Here is a 21,725-nt window from a genome sequence, read left to right as displayed (position 1 = left end):
TGCTAAGTTCTCAGCTGAGCCCCCTGCGTTCCTCAGTAAAGTGCAAATATTGTGTGCAGTGGGGTGATTACATCTTTGCTTTTGCCTATCCTCTTCTCAGTCTCCATGTGTCCAAAGGAAGAGTTGTCTCCCCTCCAAGATCCACAGAGGATGGGGTGCAGGCTTTGGGATGGGACACCCGGACCCAGATTCCTCTCCGCGAGGACTGCCCCTGCAGGTTGCTGTGGACATCCTTTCACCAAAACACTGCTGCATTAATCTTCCTAAGCTCACATCCCAAGGAGTCATATCAGTACTAGCATTCACGCATACTGCTAGGCACAGTCAGAAAGAGAATAGGGAGGGGGAGGGCAGGGAAAAAAATTAAAGAGGGAGGAATGAGTCACCAGTCCAGACAAATTGCCTCCAAGACACTAAAATTAAGCTGAAGAGAGTGGTCCCAGAGGTACTATGGATCTGGCAGCTGTGAGCACCTGCCTTCCTGATGCATTGCAGGGACTTGAGAGTAAGTGTTACAGGGTGGCTGCCACTGCCACTGCTTGCAGGAGGGAGGAGGGCTCAGGGTGCAATGATTGGCACTGCAAAATCCTGCAGTCTTAGGAGGGCACAGAGAAACTATGGAGTTGGGCCAGGTTATCATTCCTGGATGCAGCAACACTTCTGAGCTTCACAGGCTGCTTCCTGCACTGAGGAGGTGCATGGGTAGTGCCAGCTACAACCACCACAGTGAAGCCCCCGAGGTACCCTGCTGCCAGGGAAATTTCTGCAATTTCAATTCATGGTTGGATCTAAATAAGGCAGTTAACTCAGTGATGTGACACATTGCCTACTGATAAAGTCCAGAGCAACCCTGGAGGGCATCCTGTGGCAGTAAGTCCCACAAATATCTGCATTGCACATGGGCTGCTGGATGAATTGCTCAGGGCCCATCCAAAGGTAATGTAAATTATGTCAGCGTAAGTCCAGATGCACAAAAATTAAGTCTCTGGTATGGGCATATACCTGTGGAAGGGCAAGGGACACAAAGCCCTTGAGAATGGGATCTAATCTCCTTTAAAAATTCTAAGCATTGCTCAAACCAATGTATTCCCAGTGGTTTATTACTTTCTCTCTAGTTTTCAAGCCTTGGCTTTTACCTTCTCAATCTGCCTCGTCCCCACAAACAGCAATACTGACCATGTGCGTGAAACAAAATTTATGTATCTTCCTACCTGTGGAGGTGCACAGGCTGAGCTCTCACCCCAACAAAATTTAAGCAGTTTGCACAACCCTGTTAGAGCTGAGAATGGGGCAGGACTTGGAGCACTGGGAAAGTGATCTGGAGACCTGGAATTTGTGATCCTGTGACTGTGCTTACGCTAGCAAGTCCTGCAAGGGTTAGCAGGCCTTCGTAGAGCTCTGCTGTTGTTTGGCTCTGTTTCTTCTAAGATAGGAACTGAGGGGCTCCTGCATGGTGCTACAGATACCTGCTCTGCCATGGCAAAGAAAACCTCTGGGTGCTACCCATGCCATTTTTTCCACAATGAGGCGTCATATCTCTTGTGTGTCTCCAGACAGCATTGTGGTGAAGTTCCGGCCTAAGGCAGCCTGACAGCTTTGAAGTCCTGTACTGCCTTCATCAGCTCACCTATGATCAACACTGGCTGAACATAAAGTTGCTCAAATAGATTTGGAATGCCAGATTAAACCCTGGCTATGTTCTGCTCGCAGAGATACTGCCTTCTTCTGTTAAGACTGGAATTGGCCCTAGGGGCCTCAAATGCTTGCAACAGCACTGCCAAATGTCAAGAAGTGGGTGACTGCACGAACAGTCACTGATGTTGGCTGCAGGGCCGGGAAGGAGGTGAGAATGACAGGAAAGGCCTTTGTGCAGGGAATGGAATGGGAAAATCCTCATGTCCTTCCTGGGAGAACTGCTCAAACAAAGGAGATTAATTTTCTTTCTAGACCCATTTCTTCTGGGTCTACATGTTCTAGCAGAGATGAAATCTAGTAGGAGAGTTCAGGGCTGTTGAACTAGTGCATTTTCCCAATGAAAGTGCAAAAGACAAGAGATTGTTCATGGAGTCAGATAAGGGAAGGAGTTGAAACATACAGCCCCCTATTTGGCCGTCTGCCCTCATCTCCATCCATCTGGAGATGCTCATAGGGCAGAATAGAAGGGACAAGGGTTTGTGTGCTTAACATCTACCTCGATTTCTGAGCATCTTGCCAGCCAGAAGGTTTTGCCGTGTCCCTGCAGCTCTGAGCAACATGAGTCCTGCTTGCACGACCCTCAGAACAGGGAGGCTGTCTCCTGGGTGCCTGCCTAGGGAAGCCGAGTCAAGTCACCCCCTACTGCACACCACTCTCCCACCACATAGCTGCTCTCTCTATCCCTCTTCTTCCTCTCCCTCTCCCCTACACTGTCTTCAGCTTCTTTTACCGCACTCCTCATTCCTTCATCCTCCCCGTCTTCCACGCTCCTCTATCCTTTTGCCCCTCTCCTTGCACCTCTCTCTCCTCCTTCTATTCTCCATCCCGGTGTCTCCTCCCGCTCCTCGTTCTCCTGCCCTGTCGTCCATCCCCTCCTTCTCCTCCTTCTCCTGCCGGTGTTTCCGTGCGTGGCGCCCATTGGCTGCCGGCACCCGTCCCCCGTCCGCCGCCCGCTCGCCTCTGCCCGAGCCCCCAGATGGCGGGGCAGCGAGGGGACAGACCCCTCCGGCGGTGGGGCTGAGGGATCCGCGCAAACCCGCCGCCGCGCCGCGGGCACGGCCGGGGCCGCTCCAAGCCAGCCAACGAGCTGGGCGAATGGGCAAGCGCTGGAAAGATAAGACTCGCGTCTCCGGTAGAGCACGGTGGGCGCGTTCCCTCCGGGACCGCTCTGCTCTACCGCTCTTAAGAAAGGGGAAGGCGAAAAACATGACACGGATTCTCCCGGTGAAGCAGAGGAAAATGTACATCCCGACGACATGTAAGTACCCGGCGGCTCTGCCCGCGTTTCCCAGATGACACCCGTGGGCGTGAGTCCACGCAGAAGTTAACTCTGCAGTCCCAGAGAAGGAAACCTGCCGACATCTCCCCCCGCTCCCACCCTCCAACTCTGCCAGTCCATGCCTGGTCCGTACGAGACAGCTCAGCCTCAAGGTGAGACGGCGGAGTCCTGAGCTGGAGCAGGGCCATGGGAAACCGGGGGGGACAGGTGGGGAGGGGGACAAGAGGGGCTGCAGGTTATTGGTCTCTGTGGTCCCTCCCAGCTTCTATTCATGTATTGTAACCAGGTCGAGGCTCAGCTCTGAGCATCCACCTCCTCCTTTTAGTCAATGCAGATATATATATATATAATATATATATGTAATTTATTTGTTTTTTCTAAAGAAAGCAATAGCACCAATTTATCATCTCTTCCTACCTCTCTGCCTTCCTTCTGCTCTCCGGCTGCATGAGCCAGGTACATTCTGGTAGCACCTGTTAGCAGATCCCAAGCCTCTTGCAACAGGTGCTGTCCACATAAGGGACAGACTCCAAGTGGATGCCAAAACACTATCAGTCTGAGGCCAAGGTTCCTCCCCAATTCCTACCTATGCTATGTGCTGCCAAAGCAGCCAGCAGAGTAGATCTAAGATAGATGAGGCACCGGTATCCAGTGATTGTTCTGTCAAACTATCCAGAATGGATGACATGGTGTTTGAGCTGGTGCATAGTACTTAACAAAGTTAAGTACTTAACAAAGTTAAGTTAGAACGGCAGAGACAGACCATATCTGCTTAAAGTTTCTTCACTGCATCTCTCTGAGCAGGAAAATTGAGTTTATAGAAAATCCATGGGTTTTGCTGCATGCCCTATCATTTTTGATAGGTTTTCTGGGGCCCTGAAGCTGGGTTTACTTTATTGCTAAACCACAGCCTGAACAACAAGCTTCGAGGTCTGGACCCCAGATACTTCTCCAAATGCTCTTTAGCCCCAGCATCAGAATCTTTATCCCCATTTGGTATTTGGAGGGCTCTCTTTTCAAATGTTTGGCTTTTTTTTTTAATTCATTTGCATGCAGGAGGAATATCCAAAGGAATTCCTAACTACGTCCTCACCTTTTAGAGGACCATCTTTTTATGAACATACTGTTCTGGCCTCTGCCACCCTTTTCAGGGATCTTTGTACCTAGAGCAGCCATTGCCCTCCTTTTTCCTCCAACAAGTGATTTGTGTCACTAGAACAGCATTGGAAAAAATATCAGAGGAAAGACCCCTCAGTTTAGAGTTTCAAACCACTTTCTACTCTGCCCATTCATTACAGCCACTCATGATGTGTGGGACAATCCAGTGCTGCAGGACCTCAGTAGATGGGCTGCTATCAGGACAGTGTGTCACAGCCCAAGGCACCTGCAAATAAAGAAAATTTAAACAATTCCAGTCCTCCAAAGCTCAAATGCTTCAAAGCAGGAAACATTCATGCAATAGCCTGTAGAAATGGCCTTAAGACATAGTTGCCCAACTGTTTTTATGGGGCCTACCAGATGAGGTTCCTTCAGTATAAGATTGGATACATCTGTGGAGTTTGTTGGGTTTGCTTGTCTGATATCCATCTAAAGCTCAGGTCTCCCCCAGTGTTTCCAGAACTTGGGATGACATCTACAAAAAAACAGAATAAAAGCTGTAATATTAAGACATTTGTGAAGGAAGTTGTGATGCCAACACATTTGGGAGAATAGTCTTTGGAGTGTTTCTGGCCTCCTGAATGTAGTTAAGATTGGGATTCCTTTCCTTTGAGATTCCCAGTTTTAATTTCAATAGAAAAAGAGCTTCAGAGTCCTAGGAGATTTGTTGAGATGCGTAAAGGTGAACCTCAGGGTCCTTGTTCCCTACTACTAAGTCATCCTCCCTTCCAACAAGCTAATTCATCAGGAGGATGACCCTGTCAGTCTACACCTCCAGAAGATTTTACCAGAGCTAGACTGATTCTGAAAGCATCACAGATCTCCCCTGCATAAGGTTTACCAGGGTATCTCTGGTCTGTAGTATGTGCTGGGCTCTGTATTTCACATATCTGGAGCCCTCACAAAAGGCACGTCTGTCCCTTAACTGTCTCTTCTCTCCCTGCAGCTTCTCACCCAGTGTCAGCAGTGACCTCATGGTGAATGGAGAACTTGTTTGCTCAAGGCTCTCTCTCTAAGTGAGCCGAGCGCTGTTTCCATGCCAAACCCTGACGTGATGGGCAATTGGGCACCTCAGATTAGGAGGGCTGGGACGCTGCTTTGGTGTTGCAAACAGGTGGGCAGGCAGGGCCTCTGTCATTAGCAGTGTGTTGCAGGGTGCAGAAGGAAAGAGAGAGGCAGGGAGAGAGAGAGAGAGAGGGAGGGAGAGAGAGAGAGAATGAGAGAGAGACAATAAGGCAGAAAATGGGAGAGAGATAAAGAGAGACCTGGACTGATCCCTCTTACTATACTCAAAATAATCTGGCTCTTCCTTTGCTCTCAAACTGCCATAACACAAAACAGCTACCCTCCAGCCCAGGTGCTGACTTCAGCCTCTACTGAGGGTGAAGGTGCTTTTGCTTCTGCTGGTAGAGCCAACAATAAACTGGCCAGTCCAAAAAGAGTTTCAGAAAGCAAGAGGATACTCAGAGTCAGAACTGGAATGGCTTTGTCACTGGATGCTTTTCCCTCTTTGGTTTCTAAGGTACCTGCCACTCATAAATGAGAATCAGGCCTCTGGTGACCATGTCCTCACTATTGGAGCTATTAGCAGAAAATGAGAAATTTCCTTGCTCTTATCCTAGTCTGTTGTTATTTCCCTAGAGGATCTTTCTGTAGGAGAGACAATCCATTGGCCCACACTGAGCCATATCATTGTTTGTCCCTCCATGCCCACTGTGCCTCACAGGACTAGATGGGTTTGATATTGTCCTAGATTTTCCAGTGGCTGCCAGCATCCACAAACTCACCTTGACTTCCCATGCCTGCCCATATCTAAAACACAGTTAATGTAGTGATTTTATCTGTGGCTTGTTCAGCTGTCATGTCCCCAGTATCAATGTGTTTTTTTCTCCCCCTCTCATTTCCAGATTGCTAACTGATCCTGCGAGGACACTGCCCCCTGCCCTCCCTCTGCTATGAACACTTCTGCTTTCAGCCTCCCCACACCGGCAGTGTCGGAGGAGGGGAATGCCTCTAGCAGCTGGGAAGGCTTCACCACCCCCAACAGCTCCACTACTGTCAGCCCTGGTGTAGTTGTCAGCGGTGTCCTCATCCCTGTGGTCTACCTCATTGTCTGTGTGGTGGGGCTGGCTGGAAATTCTCTGGTCATTTATGTGGTCCTGCGGCACTCAGTGAGTGAGTCAGTGACCAACGTCTACATCCTGAACCTGGCCCTAGCTGATGAGCTCTTCATGCTGGGCCTGCCATTCCTGGCTGCCCAAAATGCCCTCTCCTACTGGCCGTTTGGTTCTTTCATGTGCCGCCTGGTGATGGCCGTGGATGCCATCAACCAGTTCACCAGCATCTTCTGCCTGACGGTGATGAGTGTTGATCGCTACTTGGCAGTGGTCCACCCAGGGAAGTCCTCCAAATGGCGGACAGCACGAGTGGCCAAGGCTGTGAGTGCAACGGTGTGGGTGCTGTCTTCAATAGTGGTGCTGCCTGTGGTTGTCTTCTCAGACGTCCCTTTAGGGATGAGTACGTGCCACATCCAGTGGCCAGAGCCAGCCTCGGTGTGGAGAGCTGGCTTCATCATCTACACTGCTACGCTGGGCTTCTTTGGACCACTGCTGGTGATTTGTCTCTGCTATCTTCTGATTGTTGTGAAGGTTCGTTCCTCTGGCAGGCGGGTGAGGGCTCTGTCCTCCAAGCACAAGCTTTCAGAGCGCAGAGTGACCCGCATGGTGGTGACTGTTGTGGCTGTCTTCGTCCTTTGCTGGCTCCCCTTCTATGTCCTCAACATAATCAATGTTGTTTGCCCACTGCCAGAGGAGCCGTCCCTCTTTGGTGTCTACTTCCTTGTGGTGGTGCTGCCGTATGCCAATAGCTGTGCCAATCCTATCATCTATGGCTTCCTCTCCTACCGCTTCAAGCAGGGCTTCCAGAGGGCCATCTTCAGGCCATCCCGCCGAGTCCAGAGCCAGGAGGTGCCAGCGGGCCCCCCAGAGAAGACCAATGATGAAGGGGAAGAGGGTGAGATCAGCAAGATCACCCAGAATGGAAATGGCAGGCAGGAGCGCCCTCTAAGCGGTGAAGAAGGAGAGAGCAATGAGCAAAAACCACTCCCTGAGCAGCCTGTGGGATGTGAAAAGAGCAACAAGTTGCATGTCAGTTATTTGTGATGAAAGGGATGGTGTAGGGGAAAGAGACATCGGAACATGAGGTCCCCTTCACCTTATCTGCTTTTCAACCTCAAAGGCAATGGGAGACAAAGGCATATTAAAGTCCAAGAGTCTGTTTTAAAGATGAAGAGGGCTCCATGAACTTGTAGAAAAAGCAAGACATTTTTCTTGGCTTTGGAAAAGACACCTGAGGTTTATGTGGTACTGGATAAAGAATGGACTGCATCCAGGGGGAGCTGAAGAGGTGCTGGGCACTGACAATACAGAGAGAGCAAGATCAGCCCTAGATTGCATGATCTGTCCTTAAATGACTCAGCTGTGGAGGGCATCAGCTGCCATCTGATTGTAGCATGTCAAGGAAGTTCCCAAATGGCATATACTACACGTAGGCATCCCAGTGCCTTGATTATCCTCCTTACAAACACAAGAAGTGGTTTACCCTGAAAGACAAACAGGGAGGAAAAATGTCTGCAGCAAAGACATACCAGCCAGTTGCATGCATGGCTGACCCCTCTCTAGCTCTTAAAAATGCCTTGGGGACAGATTTCCTGCCCATGCTGGTCATGGCTGGAGACTACTAATTGCTCAAAACCTCCTCTTTCTTTTTAAGGCTCTCATGGACTCTGGGCAGGCTGATGGGACTTACCTGGGAGAAAAAAATGGAACATTTCTTTCCTGCATCTCACATTCTTCAGGGTTTTCCTGGTGCCTCTGCACCCCGGTGGGAGGTGTAACAAAGGTAGAGAAAAAGACAATGCGACATGAATCAGAGGCAGTGTTTCTTACAAGCTGAAATGCCCTTTCCCTTTTCCTCTCCCTAAGCCTTACTGTAAATAAAAAAAAAAGCCTTTGGACATAAAAGGCCAACAGGACAGAAACATTCTGTGTGTTTAGGGGAGGGGGGTGCCACAGATTCGGCTCTCCTGAGAATATACATTGTCTTTGGGTTGAGTTGATCTCTGTATGGAGTACTGTTTGGCTGATACAAGAGATCAAGGCATCTATCAGTACAGGATGGGGGCAGGAAGCAGAGGGAGGTCAGGGGATCTCCAGTGTGTAAGAGCTATGGTTGCAGAGAGTCTGGGCAATACTAGGAACTGATTCATCTTGTGGGAAATGGTATTTAGTTCGGGATGGTGAAGAAATGATGTTCATATGTTTGCATGTGCACAAAGATTGTCGTATGCAAAAGTTTATTCCCTGGACTGTACATGTCTGAGAATGGCTGCAGAGGATGGAAGACAGAGGAGTCAGATTGGTGGGAGATGTGTGTGGGTTGGGCACTGATGCTAATCTGTGTAGTGTAGGTAAATGTGTACAGGCATACATAAGGGGGTATGCATGTGTATAAGTGTATACAAACACAGATGGGGGAATGTGTTAATGTAATTGTGGAACGTTTCAGTGCAGGTATAGTTTTGCAGGCATGCAAGTATTTATGGAAAGTGTGTGTGCACATGTGAATGCTTGGGTAACAGTGTGAGAATATGTGTGTTGAGTTGGACCAGTGCTTGCTCCTGTGCATTGGTTGTTGGAGGGAAGCTGTAGTGGGTCCATGTGAACATGTAGGTTAGAACAGCAGCAATGTACAAGGGTGGGTGGGATGAAGGTCTCCTTCTTTGCTTTGGCTTCATTCCTCCCACACCTTTAACTTCTCCATGAATACTATTGCTAAGCTACAGCCACCAAAATGGTCCTCATACCAGAGCCCTTGGTTATATTTGGGCACTTTTGTCTATAAATAATTTTGAGAAATGGGAAGGAGGCACACACCAGAAGGAGACGTGTCTCCCTGAGGTCAGGAGATGTTGGAGGAGGTAGTCTATGGAGAGTCAGTTATGAGAGTTGGCTGAGTGATAGAAAGATGTCTCATGGGTCATTTGAGAGAAGGCAAGAGAAGTGAAGGGGTGGCATGGGAACAGGTGTGCTTGGACAGAAGCCAAAAGCCCTGGGCTGGGCAGCAGAACAAGCTGCAGCAGCTGAGGATGGTGGCAACAGAACCACTTTATGAGGAAGCAGGAGTCAAAGTCACATAAAGGCAATGTGAGAAGTGAAGGCCTGGCAGGCACTAGAGGAACTGCAGTGCAGGACACCTGAGTTCAGGAAAGGACTGTCACAGGGCATGAGGAGAAGAGACATCTCCTAGCCATGTTAGCTCAGGAAGGCAGAGAAGGGACTGCAAACACAACCAAAGACATTCAGCTGTGCGCTCAGCCACGGGTACTGCCATCACCTCCACGAGAAAGGAGGAAACCTACATCCTCATGTTTCCTCTTTAAGCCTGGAACACCAAGCTGTTCATGCCTGCAGGCTCAGCCCGAGTAGCTGAGCTACCAGTGATACCATACAGCAATTGCTTAGCTCCTCTTACAAAGTGCTACTTGCCCCCTGAGCATGGGCCATCACCCAGGAGTGCGGGCTCAACTCACAGGGGAAAAAAAGTGCTTGGTAGCCAGATTCTATCCTCTGCTACCTCTTTACATCTCCTCCTCCTTCCATCCATGCATCAGGTTCCCACACTGTGGGCCCCAGTGAGAAAGGCAGCCAAACTATTCATGGGCGTGGGATACAATCTGTTGAACTAAAAAAAGCCTCTGTTTTATTTTCTTGGGGAGCTCCTGCAACATCTATTGGATGAAGCACAATCAAGCAATCCTAGCAGACTGAGGATGGACTGCCAAAGCTTCTGCCTCTGTAAGGGGCAACAAGCAGTAGGAAGAGTAAAAGGTCTGACTACCAAGTGGTCAGACAGATGGACAACACAGACCTTTAAACAGGAATCTGCATTGCTCCTCTTGCAATGAGGAGCAGAGCAAGGTGAATGCTGGACTCCACTGGCACAGCAATCCCTGTAGAATAGAGGAAAAATGGTGTTATCTGGGAAGCTTGTAGCACTGTGTTTGACGACCAGGCATTGAAGAAGGCATGTGACAGTGACTGAGGACCTTGTAGGAGGCAGCTCAAGTGGGTGGGGGGCAGATAAAGGGTGGGTTTCCTTATCCGTGGAGTGGCTATCCAGCTGCTGTGGGGAGATGGGGGAGTTCCCCAGCTGCCAACACAATTAACAGAGACAGTCTCCTTCACCAAATCAGGATGAGACTTCATTGCACACGCCTTTGCAGCTCCATCTGCTGTAAATCACCATTCAAGAAACTCCATCGACTGGTTGGCTTCTTAAAATACTGACATCCGTTAGAGCCCAAGCACTGCAATGCCAGCACCAAGCAATTGTGCCAAGGAGACATTATTTTGATACACAGAATCTGAGCCCCCACCAAGGCAGCTCTGCAGGGGAGCCTGCTGGGGAAAACAAGATACCTTCCAGGGAGACCTGCAAAAAACCCTGAGGTTTAAATAGGAGATTAAAAGAAAAGAAACAAGCATCATATTTTTCTGTCTTGTGTTTTCTTCGCCCCCCTATGCTGCATCCTATTTTGCAGTGACAAATTGCTGAAAAAAATGAAGATGAACAGAAAATAAGACTGGAGGAGGGGAAAAAAAAAGGGGCTTTTTTTGTCCAAAATTCATGAGGAGAAAACAAATGCTACAAAATTCTGCAAAATATCACCACTGATTAAAAGGCTGTTTTTCATAGGAACAGGTGTTTGGAATGATGGACAGTAACCTGCTGCCTTCTGACCCCTGCTCTCTCCTCATCTCCGTTTCCCTGTTGGTGAATCCCCAGCTTTTCCTGTAGTAATAGCATTAATCTGACTGCCTCTGTGATCCCTCTCTCTCCTTAACAATGGTGCAGTTGACTCCAGGCAACCCAGAGGCCACAGGGACCATGCGCAGTGGCTAAGTGAAATTCTGGACATGTTCAGGGGGATTTTTTCCAGTCAGATATGGAAATGGAGTTTACTATTCTGAGTGCAGAGACACAGAGATAAGGGCTCCATCAAGCCCCGTGTTGCACAAAAGATTTTATTCTTGTCACGTAGCGATCGGAGCTGCAAGACCAGAAAGGGCCGCAATGATTTCAGCAGCATTGTGCAGTGCCTCCTCCCAGTAAACGTGTGATCATAAATGGGGGGTTAGAGACACAGGGAACGTGTTGTGTCAGCTGCTCAGAGAGTTCACATGTACACGTCAGAGTGCACAAGAGCAGATACAGAGAGGCATTCCTATCTGTTGTGCATGCGTGCATACAAGTGTGTTTACGTGATTGCATGCCTGTATGTGTGGCTACCTGCAACTGCGTGAATGTGTATAAATATATGTACATATTCGTGTTCTGTGGGTACACTGATTCAAGGGCATCTAGATGTATGTATGAGATCACATGTGGCCACCCGCACAGACGCACACGGACCCAGACATGCACATATCTCTTGGCCTAAGCATGAACGCCAAGAATGCAGCACACGCACCTTAATGCACATAGCCCAGGCATGGGCTCAAACTGGGAGATGACATCTGGACCTTCCAAATGACCTTCCCCCCACACGTACCCACCCACCATACCTGCAAACCCAAGTACACAATGGTGGTCCGCGGCAGCTTTGGACCCACTTAGTGTGACCCTTCTGCTCTGCGATGGATCTTCAGGAGAGAATCTGGAAGGGCAGTGAAAGGCGATGGCGGAGGGGCTTCAGTGTGGAGAAGTGAGGGTGCATTCCAGGCTGTTACCAACGCAGCCCACACTTATGTCATTTGGAGCTGTTGTTAGGGAGCCACTGTATTTGTCATCAGCAGGGAATCACAGCAGCTCGGATCAGGCAACAGCAAAACGGTCCAGGCCACATTCTGATTCAGCTGTTCTACACGGATACGGAACAAGGGGGTGGAGGGGGCAGGAAGCAGTTAATTGTTGTTGGAATAGGGTAGCCTGTAGAGATGGGGAGATAGAAGAAATGGAAACACCTTTGAAGAGAAGATGCTCCTGGCTCTCCTGAGGATCCAGCAGAGAATTGAAATGCTTTATCTGCTCGAACGAGTGGAAAATATGCAAATATTTGCTCATGAAAAATTGCTGGTTTTTGCCTTCCCAAGCATAAAATATGCAAACGCCACGCACACCGCAGCCGGCTCACGCAGATCTCACACTCACCACGTCACGCACAAACAGGCACACACGCATTCCCAGTACGTCAATGCAGCCAGCCAAAGACACGTGCCTGGGCTGCAGCACGCAGCCTTCCCTGCATGACAAACAAGGCCGCGGGGCACGGAAATACGGCTGCCCTGACCGACAAACTGAGCCTCCGCGGGCTGCGCCCCCACCGCGGCTCCCTGGAACCACCGCGGAACCACCAACCGGAGCGGCCGCGAAGCTGCGGGCGGGAGGAACGCGAGAGGCCGTCCCGGTCCCGACTACCGTCGGGGACTCGGGACACCCGCGGGCGGGACCCCAGACGGACGGGAGGGGCGCGGGTGGTGCCGAGCGGGCGGGCGGGAGCAGGCGGGGAGGAGATCGCTGCGCGGTGCGTCCTGCAGAGGGGTGTCCGTGCCCGGAGGGGGACGGAGGGGGACGGAGATGCAGGGAGACGGAGAACGCGGCAGGACTCCTGCCCTGGTAGCTGGTGTCAGGACCAGGCTCAGGACAGTGCTACCAAGCGGCGGTGGAGCCCCTCCGTGCCAAACCCCCGCTGTTGAGGGGGGACATGTGCGAGCACGAGAGGTGTGCGCTCGCAGCCCTGAGAGCCGGCCGTATCCTGGGCTGCGCCAAAAGAAACGTGGCCAGCGGGTCGAGGGAGGTGACCCTGCCCTTCTACTCCTCTCTGGTGAGACCCCACCTATAGTGCTGCGTCCAGCCCTGGGGCCTCCAACATAAAAATGGTGTGGACCTCTTGGATCGGATCCAGAGGAGAGCAATGAGGAAAATCAGAGGGCTGGAGCACCTCTCCTATGAAAACATGCTAAGATAAGAAAAGGCTCTGGGGAGACCTTATAGCCCCTTCCAGTACCTACAGGGAGCCTACAGGAGAGTTGGAGAGGAACTTTTCACAAGGACATGTAGTGAGGGGACAAAGGGGAATGGGTTTAAACTGGAAGAGAGTAGGTTTAGATTAGAGATTAGGAAAATGTGAGGATGGTGAGGCACTGGAACAAGTTGCCCAGAGAAGTTGTGGCTGCCCCATCCCTGTCAGTGTTCTAGGCCAGGCTGGATAGAGCTTTGATCAATCTAGTCTAAGCGGAAAGTGTCCCTGCCCATGGCAGGGGAGTTGGAATTAGATGACCTTGAAGGTCCCTTCCAACCCAAGCAATCCTGTGATTCTATGATTCTATGGTGTCAGTGTGGTTCCCTTAGTGGAAAGTACCTGTCACAGATCCAAGAGTTTCTGTGAGCTCTTAAACACCAGCTTCTTTCCCCGTCTACCTGTCCACCTACGCCACTCCATCTCCACTGCCCCAACATCCCGCCACAAAGTGTTTATTTCTTTGGTGAGAAAGCTCATGGGTACCACTGAAGAAAGTTTTCTTGCCTAACCACCATTCACCTTTCTCAGCACTCCTCATGAGAGTTGTTATGCCCCCAGTAGTGGTCTGCTGTCGATAATTGATCAGGGCAGGGCTAGGAGTGTGTACAGAAGATGACAGCACAGGAGTAAATACTTCTGGGCCTACACAGGAGTGGATGGGAGGAGGAGGCATTCAGATGCACTCAGATGCATAGAAGCAGAAGGCAGTAGGCTTGGCTGAAGGTTATTTTTAAGGACTGGTTCAAACAGGCTGCAGTGTCACTTGGTATCTCCTACCCAGCCAAACTGCTGGCTCTAGATGTTCACAAGGCAGCAAACTCTTTCTGGTTGCAGTAGGGTTAGTCCTTGTAGTCGTGTGCCAGAGTTTGGGGTGAATACCACAATGGTTTCTTGTCTCGATGGTCTCACAGGCAGAGTCTCAAGGCGGGGGTAAGAAGTGGGACACTCAAGCTGGAAAAGCTACTGATGGGGAAAGGGAGCCAGGATGATACACCTTTAGCTGTGAGACATCTCCAACTGATGCAGCTTGTCAGCCACTGTCTGATACACTGCTCAGCTGTGGCTGGCAGACGCACAGTGTCTCGGACTGGCTGTGGGGGCACTGGTGGGAGACAAGCTCATGCTTTCATGCTCATTAACAGAGACTACCAGGTCTAGAAACAGCTTTGCTCAAGTGATGAGTCCAGATGAAGGGCTCTTCCAGCTGCTCCTCAGCCACGTGGCATTTCAGCAATGCACAGTGAAAAAAAAAAAAAAAAAAGGAAAAAAAGCAGAGTCTTTGCCAGGCCTTGATCTCTGTGTGAGACAGTCCAGGCCGCCAAGCAGCCCACAGCAGAAATCTCTGCTGGCACAAGTGCCCTCAAACTCAGCAGAAGCCTGCATAAAGCCAGAGAACGTGTCATTCCTGCTTTATCCAGGCCCCACATGGGCAGAAGTTTCAAGAGGAATGTAGCCATACAGCTGACATCCAATAGGCCTGCCCATCCTCAGAGACGTAGAAAGTATTGTAAGCCAGTAATTTTTTACCGGATTGGTGCTCTTGAGTAACAAGAGCTGGCTGTTACACAAGCCTCGTGCACAGCCATGTAGTCCACCAGCTGGAAAAGATTTGTCTAATCATAGAACCACAGAATATTTTGGGGTTGAAGGGACCTTTAAAGGTCATCTATTCTTCCCACCCTCCTCTGCTTCCTGTCCAGAGGTGATCAGTGATCCCAGTATGGAAGAGTGACAGCTGCTGTTACAGGATAATCTGAGGGCATCACAAAGTACTGAAGCATGAAAACACATTGCCACCTTTCCTTGTCTCAGATGTCCCCCTCCCCGTGTTTGCAGGCACTATGGAAGTGCAAGGCGAAGGTACCCAGCAGCAGTCGGGCTGCGATGGAGAGGAGGTGAGCACAGAGCCGTGCTGCTCATCACTTCCCAGCTCCTGAAACACACGAGCTCTCCTTCCAAGGGTAGCAACAGCAGTAGCCAAAAGCCTGAACTTTGCTTCCAGAAGGGATCAGCTGTTGAGCTGAGCAAATTGTGATGCTGTGCAGGGTGGGTGGAAGAAGGGCGGGAGGAAGGGAGGGAGAGCCAAGCCTGACACGGGCCAGAGCAGGAGGGGAGGCACTCACAAAGGCCTTGGAGGCAGGATGGAAAAGACAGTAATTACATAAGAGCACTTGGCGAGCATCTGGCTGGAGTCAGCTGGGCCCTGCCTGCCCTCCCTCCCGCACTGCTAACCAGGAGCAGCTGAGGATACACATAACTCAGCGTGGGACCCCTCCGGAGGGGAGCGTAGGTAAGAGGTCCTCTACTTCCCCTCCTGGTTTGCGGTGCTCTTGGAGAGTGGGGGCAGAGGAGTGGAAAATAGGGAAGGGAAAGGAAAGACAGCTGTGGTGGAGGGGAAGCAGCCAGGAAGGGGAAGAGAAGGAGCTGTTTCTCTGCCTCTTGGTGTGAATGATACCTTTGCTCCTGAGGTTTTGGCGAGGGAGGAGCTGTGAAGGGTGAGTGTGTGGGTGTTTGTGGGTAGATGTGAGTAGGTGTGTATGTGAGACAGGACAGATGATCCACAGGTATCACAGGGGAGCTGAGCTGTACACAGGGGCTAGAAAGGGGAGAAAACATCAACTTCCTTCCTTCTATACCTGTGGCAGAGAGGGTCAGTAGGATGGATGCAGCCACTGGAGGAGAGTCAGGTTTTGTTCCCCTACTTCACCTGTGTGGTAGGGGTTACAGGACAAAGGAGGAAATGTAGAAGAAGGAGGAAGCAGCTGCTTTTGAGCAGAGATTGTTGTGGTACAATCCAACCAGTGCATCCCTGGGCTGCTTCCAAGGCAAAGTGTGTGATGAGGGAGAAGGAAGATTGTTGGACACACAGTGTCCCTTCAGACTTGGATTACACTTAAAAGTGTGGCTGGCACAGGTTTACTGGATACAATTCTCAAAACTTCCTGCAAATGTGGCTGCCCTGGCAAAATATTGCTGGTACAGACAGTTCTCTTCAGAGAACAGGGCAATATTACCCAGGCAAAAGTGTCTTTACTGGCGTAAACTTCTGCTCAGCTGGACAATGCCACTAGGGCAAGCCCTTGTTTGCTGGCAACCAGTGAGTCCCTACTGAGCCCAGATGAGACAAAGTCCTGTTCACTGCCCACTGTGAGCTGTTCTTGCAGTCTGATGAGGCACAGGCAAAGACTCCAGCTGATGAGGTCCCCCATGAAGAACATCTGCTTGGCTGAGAGCAACTCAGGAATGCAGATGGAAATGTGGGACGGAAATGAGGACAATGGACTCCCTGCTACCTGTTCCCCTTGGAAAGGTGGAGGAGGCCAGGCATAGGGCCAAGAACTGCAAAAATGGGTAATGTCATGTTTGGAAATAAGCCAGGCAGGAAAAGCTGAGAAAGTAAGGAACTGCAGCAGCTTTTTTGGGACAGAGAGGAACTGTCTTCAGTGTCAATCTCTGAGTTTTCATGCACCCCAGAAAATTTATTTGCCTTTAATAGTACTGCCAGCTGCCAAAATCCCCACCAGCAGCAGTCAGGAGAAGACAACACAACTGATCACAAACCCCCACTTCTGTCAGCTGGCAAGGCTCCATTAGCAAGACGTATTTCCCAAAAGGGAAAACTGAGGCACAGGAAAATGTGGGCAACTTGCAGTGGGTTTCATTGCATGTCAGTACTGGAGTGAATTTTTTGGTCCTCTTCTTACCCTGGCTAAGAAGCATGTCCACTCCATGTTCATTGAGCTCCAGGCTGACAGGCAGCCTGAGAATATCTCCAGGCCTCCCAGCCCCCCTTCCTCCCTTCCCCCCCTAGCTCATAGCACATATTTTCCCAGAGTTTTCCGCTTGCTTCTCCAGTGGTGCTGGGGTCCTGCCAAACGCCAGCCACTCTCTGGGAAGCGGGGCCTCCCATTCCCAAACCAAACAAATGGGAGAAAGGAAACAGGAAAAAAAAAGTCCAAGCACACGTAGACACACACAGAACCCTTTCCCCCTCAGAAACCTTGGAGCCTTCTCCAGCTTCTCTTGGAAATTGTGGGAGGCACAGTGCTGACTTGGCACTTCTGGTCCCTGCAGAAAAGAGCTATTGTCCATCCTTCCTTCTGCCTCCCAAAGATACATATGTACACACACATACACACACAGGGGGTATAAATTCACAGATCAGTTTTACTACAGCATAGAATCCTCAAATTCTCTTCCTAACAGATTCTGCAGCATGAGAAAAGTCTCCTATCTGTCCCACCCTGCACTCTTCTGTCCTCCAAAATGCCCTTTGTTCCCAAGTTCTGGTGCAGCCACATCGTGCTTACCCCAACAACACAAGCTCGTCAGCTCAGCGCCAGGCTGGGGGCAAAGGTCACATCCAGGGTTTGCTTCCAGATCCCCAGTTTTTCTGGCAGGCAGCTCCCAGCAGCCAGGCTATGCTTCAGGTCAGGCACACCCCTCCCATCAAAAATGCTCAGCCCAGGACCTAAGAAGGGGACATGACCAGGGGATGACATGAGCAGGAGTGCAAGGCTTGGGGCTCTGCCCAGGCAGAGGGGATGACCAGAGAGGGAAAATACTGATGCCTCTCCCAGCTGGCAGATGCGTCTGCTACAAATATCATGCCTGGGGCAAGAGGCCACAGTGATGTGTAGAAAAAAAAATGTGGGAGAGAATGAAAGATGAAGTTTGGAGACTAGGAGTGGGAAAGGCACAGCTGGGGAGAGAGCATGGCCAGCCAAGTGAAGGGCTAATACATGGGACAAAGGACTAGTGCACAGGAGTGAAGGCAGGGTCCTGTAGCCTCCCACCTGAAGGAGAGTGTCTCTTGCATGGATGCACCTCACCTTGCCCATCCTGAGCTGCCAGAGGTGGGACACTGCCCTGCTGCCTGCCCACCCTTTGCAGAGGGTGCAAATCTGTGTTGCCTGCATTTTGCTGAGCAGGGCTGTGCTGGTTGGAAGCAAAAAGGCAGAGGAAAAGAAACCAACCCAACAACACATACAAGGAAAAGGCACTACCTAGGAAAGAGTTAAAAGGCGCCGAAACCCAAGCCGGTTTGCGATGGAGAGCGCCCAAAGCCAGGGAGGGAGAAGGAGGGAGAGGAGAGGGGAGGGAGCCGGTCCAAGCCCGGATTGCGCACCCAGCCAGCGCTGAGCAGTGCCTGTGCCAAGAGCCGGCTTCCTTAAAGCCATGGGCCCGGGGGCCGGCCCCGCAGGCGGAGGGGAGCCGGCGAGCAGGGGCCGGAAAGCAGAGAGGGGAGCCCTCGGCCCCCGGGGTGAGCTGCCGCGCTGCGCCGGGGGCAGGCAGCGGGATGGGGGGCACAGGCTGGGGCAGGGGCTTTCTCAGCTTGTTGGCGTGTCTGTCTTTCGTAAGCATACTTCTATGCAAGCTGCCTGCTCCCAGCTCCACGTCCTTCACTCTCGGCAACAAAGAAGCTCTCGCCTCTGGTCTGCCTGCAAAGGCTGCAGTCAGGGAGCCAACTGTTCCCTTGGGAAGGTGCTGGGCTTTGCCTGAGAATCCCCTGGGCATTGTTGGGAGGGGGCTGAGGCACAGAGAGGGGGGGGATTGAGTGGGAAAAAGGAGAGGCTGAAGTTAAGTTCCCAGCCCACAGGAGAGACCTCTCTGCCAAGAGATGTGGGTCAGACTCTGGGACATGGGTGTTGTTGGATCAGATTCCCGTAAAGAGTTGATGTGCAGTGACTGGAGGGTTGGAGAATTTTTTACAGCCCTTCTTGCAGATTCAGCAGCCTACCACAGCATGCTTTTGCTAAAGGACTGTTGAGGTTGGACGAAATAATATTAGAAGTCTTATTCAACCTTAATGATTTCACGATTCTACGCCTCCTTCCTCTATCCCAGCCTGGAGACTGAATCTTTTAGTGGCTCCAATGGTTTGCCTAGTCAGCATCAAGTCTTCTTCCAGGGTCAGCACCTAATCTCCACTGGCCTGGGCAGAAGGGCGTGGGACATCCTCTTGGGCCATGTGGTTTCTGCTCAGATTGCAGCCTTGAACATCCACGCACTACAAGCATGTAAACTGCCTCCATGGGACAATGCTATTTCATCCCATCCCTGGCTCTAACCACAGAAAGATGTTTTGTGGTAACCTCTGTTCCATCCCTTGTGTCCTCCCCTTCTTATACCTCACTCTGGCACTTCCCCATGTCTTCCTAGGTCACCATGGACGTAATTTACCTGCGCACATCCCTGACCTTCCTTCTTCTCCCTCTTGTTGTGTTTGGGGCACCCACTGATGAACCCAATCTCAAAGAACCAGCCCCTGGTGCTTGCAAGCGCTGTTGTGACCCACTGGACTCTTCCACAGATGCCCGACCGCTCCCTCCCAGCCACCACCACTTTCCATACCCAATGCCAGAGGTCCGTCCCTATATCAACATCACCATACTGAAGGGTAAGTGCCCATTTTGGCCTCAGGATGCCAAGGCCTGCTCAGGGGCTGACAGCACTGCACTGGAGGTGACAACTGGATTGCTGGCATGCTGGTTATGCTAACAGGCTGCCAGGTGCCATCCTTGAGGATATGTGCCCAGGGTTTAGATGTTTTGTGCTGTTATGAGGAGTAGTCTGGGGGGAAGGAAGTCAGTGCATATCCCTCACTCAGAAAGGTTGTGGGGAAACCTTCTCCAGATCCATGGGTCACATGGAGGAGGGCAAAGGGAGGCAGCAGCTATTTGCAAGCACCTCCAGGCTAAACTGGCAGTGACCCCCAGCTCATTCCACCCTGCTGTGGCTGGCTTGGCTAACGGGAAAAGGCTCTCTATTTTAGATCAGCTCCTCCCTTCAGGGCTCCCCTTTTAGCCTTTGCTGTGGGCAAAAGCCTGTTCCCAGCTGGATGCTGCTCCACTCACTCCTTGTAGCTCTGTGGTTCCTCTGGGTTAACTGCCCAGCCTGGAAATAACTGCATTCCATCAACATTCAGAAGGGTGTGCGGGGCAGATAGAGGCCTAGAGTGGGGGTGTTGTAGCAGGACCTGCAATACCATGCAGGGGAGGGAGAGAAGGAAAACAACAAGACACAAATTTGGGATGCTGTCACTTGTGCTGGAGGCTGCTCTGACCCTATCTCTTCTCTCTACACACAAAGTACATTCTGGTGCTGGTCTCTCTCTGTATTGATGCCTGGCAAAGTGTGGGACAGGCAGTGCACACACCCCAGGGTAGAGCTGCAATATTAATTATATAGGATGCCCTAAGCATGCCAGTATTGTCCAAGTACCAGCCCTCTAACTTGCACTGCTCCATCTGCCTAGTCCAGCTTGGATCTTTTCCCTCTGACCCACCTCATTGTCTGTCTCTAGTCATATTTCCCCACAGGGGTTAGCATTTCTTTTCCTTCTCCAGCCTACAGAAAGAAGTGTGCATCTTAGGTGGATAATTAGGTCATAGGAGAGGTGGGTATGAGGGTAGGATCTCTGATGGCGGTAAAGGAGTGTGGGGAAGGGAGAAGAGGTCAAGAGCCCCAGTAGTATTTTGCACTGCTGAGCTCCCTCTCAGGCTGAAGTCTCCTAGGGACAGGTCCTGGTGCCTCCAGCAGGACCATATCACTTTTATGGGCAGGAGACTCGTAAGAGAAGAGACTCCAGTCACACCCCAAGCTCTGCTAGCTGCTTTCCCATGAAGAGCAATGATATCACGACCCTCAGGACTGTTCCTTCTCCTGGCATTGCCCCATTCTTGTGCAGTTCTCTGCCTCCTCATTAGGCTTTCTCACCACCACTTCCACATCTCCTTCTGGTATCACACAGGAATTGTGTCCTCTGCTTCCTCTTGTAGGAGAGAAAGGAGACCGGGGAGAGCCTGGAATGCCAGGGAAATGGGGCAAAGAAGGACCACGAGGTGAGCGGGGTGCCCAGGGCCAGAAAGGCAGTAAAGGACAGATGGGCACAGCGGGAGACCCCTGCAAGCATCAGTACGCTGCATTCTCCGTCGGTCGCAAGAAAGCTCTGCACAGCAGTGAGGGCTTCCAGGTCCTGATCTTCGACACCGTCTTTGTCAACCTCTACAGCCACTTTGACATGTTCAATGGCAAATTCTACTGCTCAGTAGGTGGACTTTACTATTTCAGCCTCAATGTCCACACCTGGAACTTCAAGGAGACCTACATGCACATCATGCACAATGAAGAAGAGGCAGTCATCTTGTATGCCCAACCCAGTGACCGCAGCATCATGCAAAGCCAGAGCCTCATGCTAGAGCTTCAGGAAAATGATGAGATCTGGGTGAGGCTCTACAAGCGGGAGCGGGAGAATGCCATTTACAGTGATGATGTTGATGTGTACATCACCTTTAGTGGGTACTTGGTCAAGCCTAGTCTTGAATAACTGCCTCTCCTCTTGCTTGGGGCCTCTTTGGCCTTTTCCTTCTTTCTCTCTCTCTCTCTCTCTCTCTTTACTGCCCACAAACACTGCAAACCGCTTGGAAATGAGCCTGTCAAGTCTCAGGCACTGAGTGTGAAACTTGCCACACCAGCTCCCACCTCATGCCCTCTTGTAGCCAGACTTGT

General features: G+C 51.0%; 2 protein-coding genes across 4 annotated transcripts; both read left to right on the top strand.

The window, feature by feature from the left end:
* Positions 1-2,858: 2,858 nt before the first annotated feature.
* SSTR3 (somatostatin receptor 3) lies at positions 2,859-8,135 on the top strand. 2 transcript variants are annotated; one of them, XM_008931561.2, is made up of 2 exons: positions 2,859-2,953; positions 6,040-8,135. In XM_008931561.2, exon 2 carries the CDS (start codon positions 6,088-6,090, stop codon positions 7,291-7,293), a length of 1,206 nt encoding a protein of 401 aa, XP_008929809.1. In that variant the 5' UTR covers positions 2,859-2,953; positions 6,040-6,087; the 3' UTR covers positions 7,294-8,135. The 2 variants fall into 2 exon arrangements, with proteins under 2 accessions (XP_008929809.1, XP_017935693.1); XM_018080204.1 differs by lacking the exon at positions 2,859-2,953 and adding an exon at positions 4,693-5,246.
* A 7,257-nt stretch (positions 8,136-15,392) lies between these two features.
* Positions 15,393-21,725, top strand: C1QTNF6 (C1q and TNF related 6). 2 transcript variants are annotated; one of them, XM_018080222.1, is made up of 3 exons: positions 15,393-15,504; positions 19,377-19,614; positions 20,996-21,725. In XM_018080222.1, exons 2-3 carry the CDS (start codon positions 19,383-19,385, stop codon positions 21,541-21,543), a joined length of 780 nt encoding a protein of 259 aa, XP_017935711.1. In that variant the 5' UTR covers positions 15,393-15,504; positions 19,377-19,382; the 3' UTR covers positions 21,544-21,725. The 2 variants fall into 2 exon arrangements, with proteins under 2 accessions (XP_017935711.1, XP_017935710.1); XM_018080221.1 differs by lacking the exon at positions 15,393-15,504 and adding an exon at positions 18,304-18,477.

Source organism: Manacus vitellinus, unplaced genomic scaffold (genome assembly GCF_001715985.3).
Source record: "Manacus vitellinus isolate BGI_N305 unplaced genomic scaffold, ASM171598v3 scaffold_5_pilon, whole genome shotgun sequence".
Lineage (NCBI taxonomy): Eukaryota > Metazoa > Chordata > Aves > Passeriformes > Pipridae > Manacus > Manacus vitellinus.
This window is presented reverse-complemented; position numbering and strand designations above follow the sequence as displayed.

Coding starts and splice junctions, on each gene's coding strand:
- C1QTNF6 (XM_018080222.1), top strand. CDS start 19,383: ATGGACGTAATTTACCTGCGCACATCCCTGACCTTCCTTCTTCTCCCT. Junction 19,615..20,995: donor CAACATCACCATACTGAAGG/GTAAGTGCCCAT, acceptor TTCCTCTTGTAG/GAGAGAAAGGAGACCGGGGA.
- SSTR3 (XM_008931561.2), top strand. CDS start 6,088: ATGAACACTTCTGCTTTCAGCCTCCCCACACCGGCAGTGTCGGAGGAG.